The sequence below is a fragment of the Salarias fasciatus genome, chromosome 17, assembly GCF_902148845.1.
Source record: "Salarias fasciatus chromosome 17, fSalaFa1.1, whole genome shotgun sequence".
NCBI classification, from domain to species: Eukaryota; Metazoa; Chordata; class Actinopteri; order Blenniiformes; family Blenniidae; genus Salarias; species Salarias fasciatus.
Genome location: NC_043761.1, coordinates 1,320,519 through 1,331,728, shown reverse-complemented (window position 1 = coordinate 1,331,728; position 11,210 = coordinate 1,320,519). Strand labels below are relative to the sequence as shown.

The window sequence follows — 11,210 nt, the reverse complement described above, 5'->3', positions numbered from 1 at the left end:
CAGACTTCTGCTGTTTTCTCTAATGACTTCATCTCGGCCTCTTAAACACACGCCGACATTTGTTCCTGGGCGACACGGCTCATCACAAAGCCACCTGCAGCCGTGTTTTCAGAGGAAAAACACCTCCACACCGGCCCATTCATCAACACCCGGCTAATTTTAGCCCAGCCTGACATCATGGCCGCCCGGCTCCGCCAGGCGAACCCTCACCTTCAGGACCAGCGTTTCCCACAGTCACAGTGGAACCGACGGTTTCTGCTGCTTTCATTTACCCACAAGTGATAAAGATTCCTCAACTTTACAGCAGTTAAATCTCCAGGTCTTCAAGTTTTGTAGACTAAACTGAAGGTCTGAAGGGTTTCTGTTGGGACGGTTCATCTTATTTTCAAGTCTCTGTGTTTCAGATGTTGAAATCTGAGATTTGGAGAACTGCAGTGAAGATCGGGGTTTTATGATGTTTCCCAGGCTGAATGTTGGTTGAGGCTCAAGTTTAAGGGTTTTGAGTTGAAGATGGGTAAGGTTTGAGGTAGGTTCAGGGTGGGTGGGTTTGAGACGGTGAGATTCAGGATGTTGGGTCTTTTGGTTTGGAAAGGTGGGCTTAGAACAGAGACTTGGTTTGTCAAAGATGGCGGATGAACTGGTTCTGTAGATTTGTACGGTGTTGAGTCTTTTGAGACTTTGGGGGTCCGTACAGAGCTCCGGTCTGCTGTGGTCCAGGTTTTCAGCTGCTGGACTACAGAGTGAAGACATTAATTGCTGCAGTTTTTTTTTATCAGATTTCTTATTTGCTTCAATCAGCGTCTGCAGCTTCCATCGTCCGTAGATGAAATATTTGGAATTCTGACTCCGCCTGCGTTCTGATTGGCTGCTGCGGTTCCCGGCGCCCCCCTCCCCCTGCCTTCCGCCCCAATCAGCGGACGGGACCGGGCCCCTGCTGATGATTACGCTCTTCGGGTTCCACCTGGTTCTGATTTGTTGGCCACAGACGCTCTTTTGTGCTTCGTCCTCTCCGCTTTTATTTCCTTTAACATGGAGGTAAAAGGCTGCTAATTGGGAGCCACTTTACCCCCCAGCCCCCGCCCCAGCCCCCCCTCGTTATGACGGGGTTAATGGCTTTAGCGCCGGGGCTCTTTTCACGGGTCCCGCTGCTTCTGCGGGGCCTCAGAGCCAATTACAGTAATCAGAGCCGGGCCAGCGGCCACATGTGGCGCTTCAGGTGGAAATGGATCCGAGGAGGTTCTCCGCTGCAGAATGACTCCTTGTTCCTCCGCCGGCCTCCCCGCAGCACGTCCCGTCAGCCGGGAACTCTGGGAAGACTCCCGCCTCCCTCCGGCGCTCCCCGGGAAGCCCCACGCGTTTATCTTCAGGCCGCAGTGGAGGTCAGAGGTCAGAGGTCAGCTCACAGGCAGAGCGCTACAGCATCTGTGCAGGAGAGCAGCTGGAGAACCAATCAGAGGCGACCAGGAGAGGTCAGAGGGGCATCTGAACCCCAGCAGGGGGCGGAGGGGGGGCAGCTCATCTATGTATCAGAATTTAATGCAGAGTTCTGAATAAAATCACTTCCTGCAGTCAGGACAAGAATCACAAAGTTCACACCGTTTCACTCGGAATAACAGACTCAAAAGACGAGCCGCTAAAACCACGAGGAGGATCTGGAAACTGTTTTATCAGAGTCAAAACTTTAGACCGAAAAAATATAAAGCGTCGTTTGAAAGCTGTGATTATTTTTTTTAATGTAAATTTGTTACCTACAAATGAAGTAGCCTCCTAACAAGCTGCGTTTTGTGTCAGTTTTAGTGAATTTATACAATTTCTTGGAAATTTAGAAATGTCATCAATAAAACTCTTACTGTGATGGCTCGTGATCGAAATGACAAAAAATGTTTTGAAGTCTTAATAAAATGCTGAACTTACGTCTTAAATCAAAATGAGTATTTGTGGACTGAAAGGTCATTTCTTGGTTTACAAAAACAAAAGTCATTCAAAACTACTGATGTTTCACATCTGAACCTTGACCTTTACCTCGTGTCTGTCACTCACTGCCTGTTGGATTATTTGTTAAATGTAAATTGAATTCTCAGACGAACTGGACTTCAGACTGATGGAAGAGATTTCGGAGCTCTTTCATTGTCGGACAGCGCCTCCCTGTGGCCACATGCTGCACTGCAGTACAATTTACCCAGCAGCCCCTGCAGTGTCACCTCGTTAAAATCACCATCCGTTCAGGTTTTTACTGTGCAGACACTCTCCATCCACAGAAATGTTTTGTGTTAAGATAGAAATGTGACAGTGTGGTGAAGGTCAGAGGAACGAAACGATGCAGTAACTCTATCAAAGACGGATCTGAGTTCTGTTGGATGAAAACCGAGGGGCAGCTCTGAACTCGGCCTCAGCTGAAAGCGGTTAAATCGGACCTGAGCTCACGCTGACGTCCATCATGAACGGCCAGAAGAAGCAGTTCTGGAAACGCCGTGTGAATTTAAACTGCGTTCAGCTGCTAAAGAGATCAGAACGAGAACATCCGATTCCCTCCGCTGTCCCAGAACTCCTCACTCTCTGCAGTGAATGAAAGCAGTCCGACGCAGAGCAGTTAGCTTTAGCGGTGGAGCCACAACACTCCCCCACGTTAGCCTCACAGCTGCTAGCTTACTGCGACACGTTGACCGTTAGTTTGAGGTTTGGACAGAGAGCCGTCTCCGTGCGTCTGTTTGGATTCCTTTATTTTTTCGCGCTCAGAGTGAAAACGTACTAAACGTGCTAATAGAAGGTGTTTGGTCTCTTGGTGGTGAAGCGCGGTTTGTGCTGGCGGCGCAGGACCCGGTGAGGCAGTGGGAACTTGATCTTGGAGTCCTGGAAGAAGAAGAAACCAGAGGTGAGACGTTTGCGGACACGGATGGAAAATTAGAAAAGCAGCGCATGTCGCCAGGTTCAGAACCGCCGGGTTTAAAGATGGAGGCTTTAAACCAGAAGAGGACTCTGGCTGTTGGTGTGGCGGGTTTATGATCCAGAACTGCCGGAGGCGGCGGCAGTCCGGAGAGAGCCCCGCCCACTGCCGAGCGGCGCCGACACTCACGTGGAACTGCTTGATGGCGGGTCTGCGGCACTTGCTGGCGGCGATGACCTGGACCTTCATGATCTGGATGGAGTGAGCGCGAGCGCGATGGCGAGCTCCCATGTCACGATCTGAAACACGCCAGGAGACCAGATCAAACGCCGTTCTGACAGAGCGGCCACACTTTCAACAGAAGAGCTGAGGACCAGAGCGAGGTCTACAACCAGTCCTTAAACCAAGTGCAAATCTACAAGCTGGAATAGACCAGAACCAGAACCAGAACCAGAACCAAGCCCACACTGAATACGTTTGAAAAGACTCCAGAAAGTTGAGAATCCGGACCGGCCCGACCGGCAGCCCCCCCGCGGCTCTGGACACTCACAGCACTGCGTGACGGCTCCAGACGTGGTCAGGTCTCGGTACTCGCGGTACATGTTGTGGGTGCCGCTGCGAGAGTCGTAACGCAGCCAGATGCCGAAGTTCTTCACCTTCAGAGGCGTCTTCTCGTGGACCTGCAGGGAATCGAACACAGCCCAGCGTCACGCTGCAGCACTGATCCACGGGAGGAAGACGGAACCAGTCCCACAGGACACCCACCAGGCCGCAGTACACCGTCTCGCCGGACGCCTTCTTCATCTTCCTCAGCTGAGAGACGAAGTACCAGAAGCGGGACTTGGCCACCACGTGGTTCGGAGCGAAGATCCTCATCCTGTACAGAGGCGGGGTGGGGTTCTTGGCAGAGGGCAGCAGACGCCCGATGACTTTATACTCCCGAAGCTGCACACACACGAAGAAGTCACCATTAGGAGGCAGACAGTGACAAACAGGAAGGAAGCTTCAGGAAGACCGAGTGTGGACCCTCGAATTCACTTTCAGAGGCACGGCAGCAGCAGAGAAAGGCGACGAGGGTCGTTTCTGTTCGCAGGCCTGACAAGATCCCACCACCAGCAGGGTGAGGCCTTTGGGTTAGGCTGCAGAGCTCGTACACACACACACACCCCCCTGAACCATTGCTTCACATGAAACAGGTCATTTGGAGTTGTATTTCCTCCCACTTCACTTTAGTCACAGTAACTTAAATCATTTCAACTTTTCTGCAGAATCACTTGATGCATGCATTAAACTTAATCTGCTGTAGCACTTTAAATCTCCATTAATCAGGCCTTCCTCTTTTGATCAGCTTTGAAATTAATTGGCATAAAAGGTAGCACAGAAATAAAAATGACAGCAAAATGAAATGTTGACATTTAAAGTCACTGTTGTAAATAGTACTTAAGTGCAAATTATTTTCACATTACGTTTAATGCAATGTGTGTTGACTTTAAGATTTATGACCAATTTATGGTTGAAAAGAACTCAAAAGGCTAATTTAATTCAGTAAGACAGCCATACGTTCCTTAGGAACATCCATAAACATGATTTTTATCTGTTCTATCAACTTTTTCCATTAGAACTGAGTTTACTGACGCACATTCACAATCTAAATGAAATAATGAGCCGACCTCAGGTTATAACCCACATTCGAGTCGCATCAGAAAGCATCTATAATTTCTGTGCACATCTGGATTATTACTTTTGTTCTCTAAATTGATTCTCGTATCGATCTGGCTTCGATATTCACGTAGATGTCGCACATTAGCGGCTAACGCTAGCTTCACTGGAAGCTCAGGCAGCTCCGGAAACGTTTTCATTACTTACAGACAGATAAACTCAGATTTTCATCTCGTTTGTAAGCTTTTGAGGCTGCTGCTCTAAACCAGACACTTTATATTTTCAGACAGGAGCTGGAGTCAAGTCTCCGTGGTCCACATGGTGCCGCGGACGCCATGTTGTAGCCGCAACCGCATCGGCACTAAAACTCCTCAAAATCAGGCCGTAGCCTCAACCTTTCAGGACTTTGTCCACACGAAACGGAAGAACTCTGCGTTATTTAGTTCAATCTGGCCTGTTCGGCCGTCTGGGGTCGGTTGGTAACAGAAAAAGACGGATTTTACGTACTGTGCCGGACGCCTTCATGGTGTCTCGCTCACTGCCACAAGAAAAGAGGAAGTAGTAGGGCGGAGCTTCCGGTCATCAAACAGACCGGGATGACAGGAGGCGGGGTTTCCGGGATGCGCTGGTTCAGAACTCCTAACTAAAAAACTATTATTTAAGATTGATTTCAATTGTAAAGTAAAATATTGATACTTACGAGTACAGCTACTGATTAGATATTAGGACAAATGATTGATAGTTCGTTCGGCATCCTTAAATTTAAAAATAAGTGTGATTCCCGGAAATTCGACTTAGTTTGTTCAGAGGAATTTGTTTTAGAAAGTAGAGAGTTACGATATTAATCTCAACCTGGGAAATTCCGGTGCTGCAACAGCATCAGTTAAAACAGCAGCAACAACAACAAATGATTTCCAGTGTCTCAGCAAGATCTGTCTTCCAATCATTATCACAGTCTGTGTCCATTCCGTCATTGCATTGGATAAGTTCAACAATACCTTCGCGTGTCCAAGTACATACAATGCCAGACAAAAATCAAACCATGGATGAGTTACCTGTACAATGTAATTATGTGTCCTCAGCCAAAACACCTGAATTTGAGGGCCACACCACAGCACATGAATTAAGGTTGTTTGCATTTCCAGCACAGAGGTGAATCTAATAAACCCATTCTAAGTAATCTGATTGGTGTCCAGTAGAAACAGTGTAGTATTTTCGAATTGCATCAATCTTACTCTAAGATCTCTGGATAAAGGCCCAACCCCCTTTTTCTACAGGTTGTTGAAGTTTACCAAGATGCAGTCATGGATGTTTACCACTCCAAATGAAATCTTTGCAAATAAGTTCAAATTTCTTGAAGTAACTCAGAGGGATCTGTAAGTGAAGAGAATGCAGCAAGCAGTTAAGTCTTGGGATAGCATTTATTTTAAGGACATTAACCTCACCCCACAGAGATAAAGTCACTGATGACCAGTGTTTTACATCTATCAAAATTTTTTGCAGCAGTGGTTCAAAATTCACCTGAATGAGATCATCCAAATGAGGGGGAAACAGAATGCCAAGATATTTTAAACCCTGTCTGGGCCAGAGGAAATAGCCTGATTGAAACAGAGCAGTGGGACAAAACTTAATCAATGGAAGAGCCTCAGATTTTGCCCAATTAACTTTGTACCCTGAAAATGTGGAAAAACAGTTAATTAAATCTAGCAGTGAAGGGACAGATACCTCAGGATTGGATGCAAAGATCAAGGTATCGTCTGCGTAGAGCGTCAATTTATGGTTAATCCCATCGATATCAATTCCGTGAAAGTTCTTATCTTGCTGAATCGCTGCTGCCAAAATATATAAATTAAGCAGAAAATTCTATGCAATGAAGACTATACGCACATATTCATACACATACAGATACCCACATACACACACCCATATATGTACACATGCATATACACACGTATATACACACCTGCACATGCATACATACACAATAAGTACAAACCAAAGAGTAAAAGATTAAAAATATGAGAAATGCGTTGAACACACACACACACACACACACACACACACACACACACACACACACTAACATGAAGTAATCTCTACATCAGCTTTACTTTCACATCATAAAGTCAGCAACAAAAGCTTGCAAAACTTGTATAATTGCATTTGATTGCAATCAATATCAAACACACTTGCCTTCAAGAAGGCCGGAGTCAGTTTCGAAGGCATATTGCAGCATATTTCATTGTCACTTTGGATTTAAGGCTCATTAAAAGTCATTTTGTTTACATTGGGGTAGAGATGTCATGAGTGGAGCGTACCAACCACTGTTTTAGAAAATCGGCCTTTTTCTTGGCCTTAATGGGTTACTGCACGTTTTGTTTGATGCAGGATTTGTCCTGCATTGACACAGTAGCCTTGACTTTTCAGTTTATTATTTTCCTGGATTTGAAGCTCTGTTTATTGTCAGGAATATTCCTCCAAGTCAGCTCCTTAAACTCATCAGTGGCTGTTATGTTTGGTTGTAATGCCAAATTTTGACCACCAGATGGAGCATGAGCTCCATGGTGCTGAAAAAACTCCATGGTTGGAGCCCAGCTCCAACTTCCTGGCATTGTCAAATGAAGAACATTTAAGAGAAAAAAAAATCTTTCATTGGTTTTATCAAGCTCATTTTAACACCAAAGTGCTCCATACTCCAGATAATCCCTCTTGTTCTTTGCTTGTCTTGATGATGAAGTGTCTTCACAGCTCCAGCTTCAACAAACACCAAGCTTTGATGTCACCTGAACAGTGATTACAGTGTGGAGAGTAAATGACAGAGAGCAGTTATGATAAACATCGCTCCTCAAAATATCACAAAATTTTCCAAAAATAAGAATGTTTTAGGCCTATGTCAGCATCTATGAGTAGCCTCAGTCAAACTGAGCGTAGACTGCTGTTCGAGGCTGATAACAGTCCTTTGACTATATTCTCAGCAGACTGCAAGAATATCTTAGTGAGAGATAGTAATAAACTCTTCACAACATTACACATTCACCAAAGGAGCTTCACTTAAGGAGAAGACGGAGGTGTAATGTTAACCCTAAAAACACAACTGAAAAAAAGTTGAATTTTTTTTGTTGCTGTTGTTTTTCTGCCTAAAAGAAAAAAGAAAAAGAAAAGAAAAAAAAGACTCGCTTAGTAGAATATGAATATGTCAGATAAAACCTTAAAAAAGGAATAGATTATCATGATTAAGCACGTAAAAAATAATTATCATGAATTTGAAATAATATTATTGAACGGAAATAATGAAAAGAAAACTGTACAGTGATTTCAAATACTGGTTCAAATACTGGCAAATAATGGAATATTTGTAGTATTGGATGTTTGGTTCTTCAGTGACATTACTTATATAGTTTTTGGATGGTATTCTGTTTGTTACGATTACTTTTTTTTAATTCCTTCATTGTTTTGACGAATTAACCCATTTATTTATTGTTTTTATGCCTTTCTTTCCGTTACTTATTGGGCCGGTGTTACGGATAAATTGGTTTCCCTATTAACTGGTGACAGAAATTAGCATTTGTTGTTGCTGCTCGTGACAACAGATATTCAAAAACCCGTCATAAATATGTAGCTGTCGTGGCAAATCGCATTTAAGATAAAATTCCGACGTGTCTTACATCTTGTGAATCGGAATAGGAACTACGGGCGTTCAAGGTGGTCACCAGATAACAAGGAAACTAATTAATCCGAAACACCGCCTCCCCGGATGAACCTCTTCCCGGTTGAGCCCCTTCCCCTCCCGCTGTGACCCGGATGCGATCGAGGCGGACACGCCGCACCGACATGCGACAGCTCGGCTCTGCTGGCATCGCGGCGACTCGGTGACGGACCGACGGGACGGAGATCACCGGACCATCGGGCTCTTTTCTCTAAGGTGAGCCGGTCCGCCGGGTGTCGGGGTCCCGCCGCGGGAGCTCGACCCGCCGCGTTGGCAGCTCCGCCGGTGAGGAGGCGACCGGGGCAGGCAGCGTCACCGGGCCGAGATAAACCGGGATAAAAACACCGTTAACCCGCCCGCCCGTCTCACGCACTGCGAACCAACCGCTCCCGGCGACTACGGTCCCCGCAGCGGGGCTTTAACCGAGGGAGGCGCTCCTCCGGCGGCTGAAGCTAGCGGCTAGCCGCTGCGGCTACGTGATGTCGGGGTGAAGTTGTTAGCAGGCAGCGCTAACTCCGTGAGGAGAGGCTCGACCCGGGGCGCCGCCGCTCGGAACACTCCGAACAGCTGACGAACCGGGAGAGAGTCCCGGGAGAGTTTTAGGCCGTAAATCGGTGAACGGAAGTTTTAGTTGATGACACCGCGTTGCATCATGTGGCTGTCAGTGTCTGCATCGTGTTCCCATCAGTCACATGGATCTGGGCTTAAACCCGATCAGACCTGGGTTTAAACCCGATCAGACCTGGGCTTAAACCCGATCAAGACCTGGGTTTAAGCCCGATTCAGACCTGGGTTAAAGCCTGATTCAGACCTGGGTTTAAGCCTGATTCAGATCTCGGTTTAAGCCTGATTCAGACCTGGTTTAAACCTGATTCAGATCTCGGTTTAAACCTGATCCAGACCTGGGTTTAAACCTGATTCAGACCTGGGTTTAAACCTGATTCAGACCTGGGTTTAAACCTGATCAGACCTGGGTTTAAACCTGATCAGACCTGGGTTTAAACCTGATCCAGACCTGGGTTTAAACCTGATTCAGACCTGAGTTTAAACCTGATTCAGACCTGGGTTTAAACCCGATTAAGACCGGAATTTAAATTTGATTGAGACCTGGATTTAAACTCGTTTCAGATCTGGATTTAAACTTGATTCAAATCTGGATCTCCACCTGATTCAGACCTGGATTTAAATCCGAGTCAGATCTGGATTTAAACCCATTTCAGATCTGGATCTCCACCTGATTCAGATCTGGATTTAAACCTGATTCGGTCCCAGCTCTGCACCGGTTTTGAACCCGGACCAGCTCTTGATTCAGACCTGAATATAAACTAGGAGCAAACCTGAGTGACACCTAGATTTAACCCTGTTTCAGACTTGGGTTTAGATTGGGTTTAACCCTGTTTCAGATCTGGATCTAACCTTGGTTTCAGACTTGGGTGTAAACCAGGTTGAGGTCTGTAGTCAAACCTGATTCTAACTCTTTAGTTAGTCGTGGATTCAAACTGGGTTCAACCCGGTTTCAGTCTGTCAGGAGAATAATGTGTTGAACTCGTTGAGTATTTTGGATTTGCTTTTTATTATGCTAACGTTGATCATAAGGTTTTTGTGCTTTGCGATTGTTCCTCCAAACAACAGTGTTATTTCTCTTGCCCCTAATTCACACTGACTGTGTGTGTGTGTGTGTGTGTGTGTGTGTGTGTGTGTGTGTGTGTGTGTGTGTGTGTGTGTGTGTGTGTGTGTGTGTCCAGATGAGAGAAGGCTGGCTGGCAGCTCCAGAGAGGACTAAAGCAGCCTGGGAGGAAAGCTAACCCACGAATGGCCTGCCAGTCTGTCGCTGCCATCATGGACGAGCAGGCCCTGCTGGGGCTCAACCCGAACGCCGACGCCCTCTACAGGGAGCGGGTGAGCCTGTGTGTGTGTGTGTGTGTGTGTGTCAGCGGGCCTCAGGTGCGCCGTGCTAACGCCCAGTGTGTGTGTTCCCAGGCCATGGTTTACTTCGAGCAGCTGAAGGAGTCCCAGGATGCCTGGGAGGTGTGTGCCGAGGCGCTGGCCAAGGGCGTCTACAGGTGAGGCTCTCGCCGCCGCCGCCGCCGTCAGCGTGTCCCGCAGAGAGGTGACCGGCGGTCTGCTGTGTTTCAGTGACGACCACGTGAAGTTCTTCTGCCTGCAGGTGTTGGAGCATCAGGTGAAGTACAGGTGAGGATGATGATGATGAGGAAGAGTGTGAGGTGATGAAGTTGCTGCGGTGTTTCAGCCGGTGTGTGTGTGTGTGTGTGTGTGTGTGTGTGTGTTGCAGACATGCGGCCCTGACTGCAGGCCAGCAGCAGCTGATCAGAGAGACTCTGATGAAGTGGCTCCAGTGTCAGGTAGGAAGGATCTGCTCAGGACCGATCACTGATCACCGGATCGACTGATCCGGGCTTTATTTTCAACATGTGCAGGAAAACCAAGCTTCCTCAGACGCGTTCACAGTCTGAGAGGGGAAGAATGTCACTGTTTTCATAATTCACTTTACATCCTGAAACAAACCCAAAAAGATGTAAAACTGGTTGGAATGTAGCCAGAGAGCTGAACGGATTAGTTGAATACAGAATAACATCATCTGCCGTAAGATTAACTTTGTGTCGTCTGACTCTTTTACCCCTTTATCTCTGAATCCCGCCTGATTAACTCAGCCGAAGGCTCCATGTAACGAACAGGCCGGGCTAGACCTGTTCAGGGGAAATCCAGGGACATTCGAGAACTCGATACTGGATGAAAGTGTTTCTACTGCAGATAGACCTCATATAGATTAACATCGAAGTTTTTGAAGGTTTCGTTTATTTGTTTTGGATTGTGGGTAATACATCCATTCATTTTCAATTTGATTGTTTTTAAACTTTCCTCCCTGTTTAACTGCCGAGGAGGACTTTATGAGCTTTTTCCCAGTTCACAGCACCTTTGTTTTGTTCTCAAAATATTCTT

General features: G+C 46.5%; 2 protein-coding genes and 1 non-coding gene across 3 annotated transcripts in view; 1 reads left to right on the top strand and 2 right to left on the bottom strand.

Moving 5' to 3' along the window:
* Window positions 1-2,703: 2,703 nt before the first annotated feature.
* On the bottom strand, window positions 2,704-5,114 carry rpl18a (ribosomal protein L18a). The gene is made up of 5 exons (XM_030113183.1): window positions 5,051-5,114; window positions 3,650-3,829; window positions 3,435-3,564; window positions 3,074-3,183; window positions 2,704-2,850 (listed from the first exon to the last, which is right to left on the bottom strand). The coding sequence occupies exons 1-5, from the start codon at window positions 5,066-5,068 to the stop codon at window positions 2,758-2,760; spliced, it is 531 nt and encodes a 176-aa protein (XP_029969043.1). The 5' UTR covers window positions 5,069-5,114; the 3' UTR covers window positions 2,704-2,757.
* LOC115404757 (small nucleolar RNA SNORA68) lies at window positions 3,901-4,030 on the bottom strand. The gene has a single exon (XR_003933374.1). It is a non-coding gene; the product is annotated as a small nucleolar RNA SNORA68 (small nucleolar RNA).
* Window positions 5,115-8,339: 3,225 nt separating the features above from the next.
* xpot (exportin, tRNA (nuclear export receptor for tRNAs)) overlaps window positions 8,340-11,210 on the top strand; it is a 12,305-nt gene continuing 9,434 nt past the window's right edge. The window contains 5 exon segments of the mRNA XM_030113193.1: window positions 8,340-8,465; window positions 9,995-10,148; window positions 10,230-10,312; window positions 10,386-10,442; window positions 10,543-10,612. Of these exon segments, the coding sequence (XP_029969053.1) occupies window positions 10,062-10,148; window positions 10,230-10,312; window positions 10,386-10,442; window positions 10,543-10,612 (297 nt within the window). The 5' untranslated portion in view covers window positions 8,340-8,465; window positions 9,995-10,061.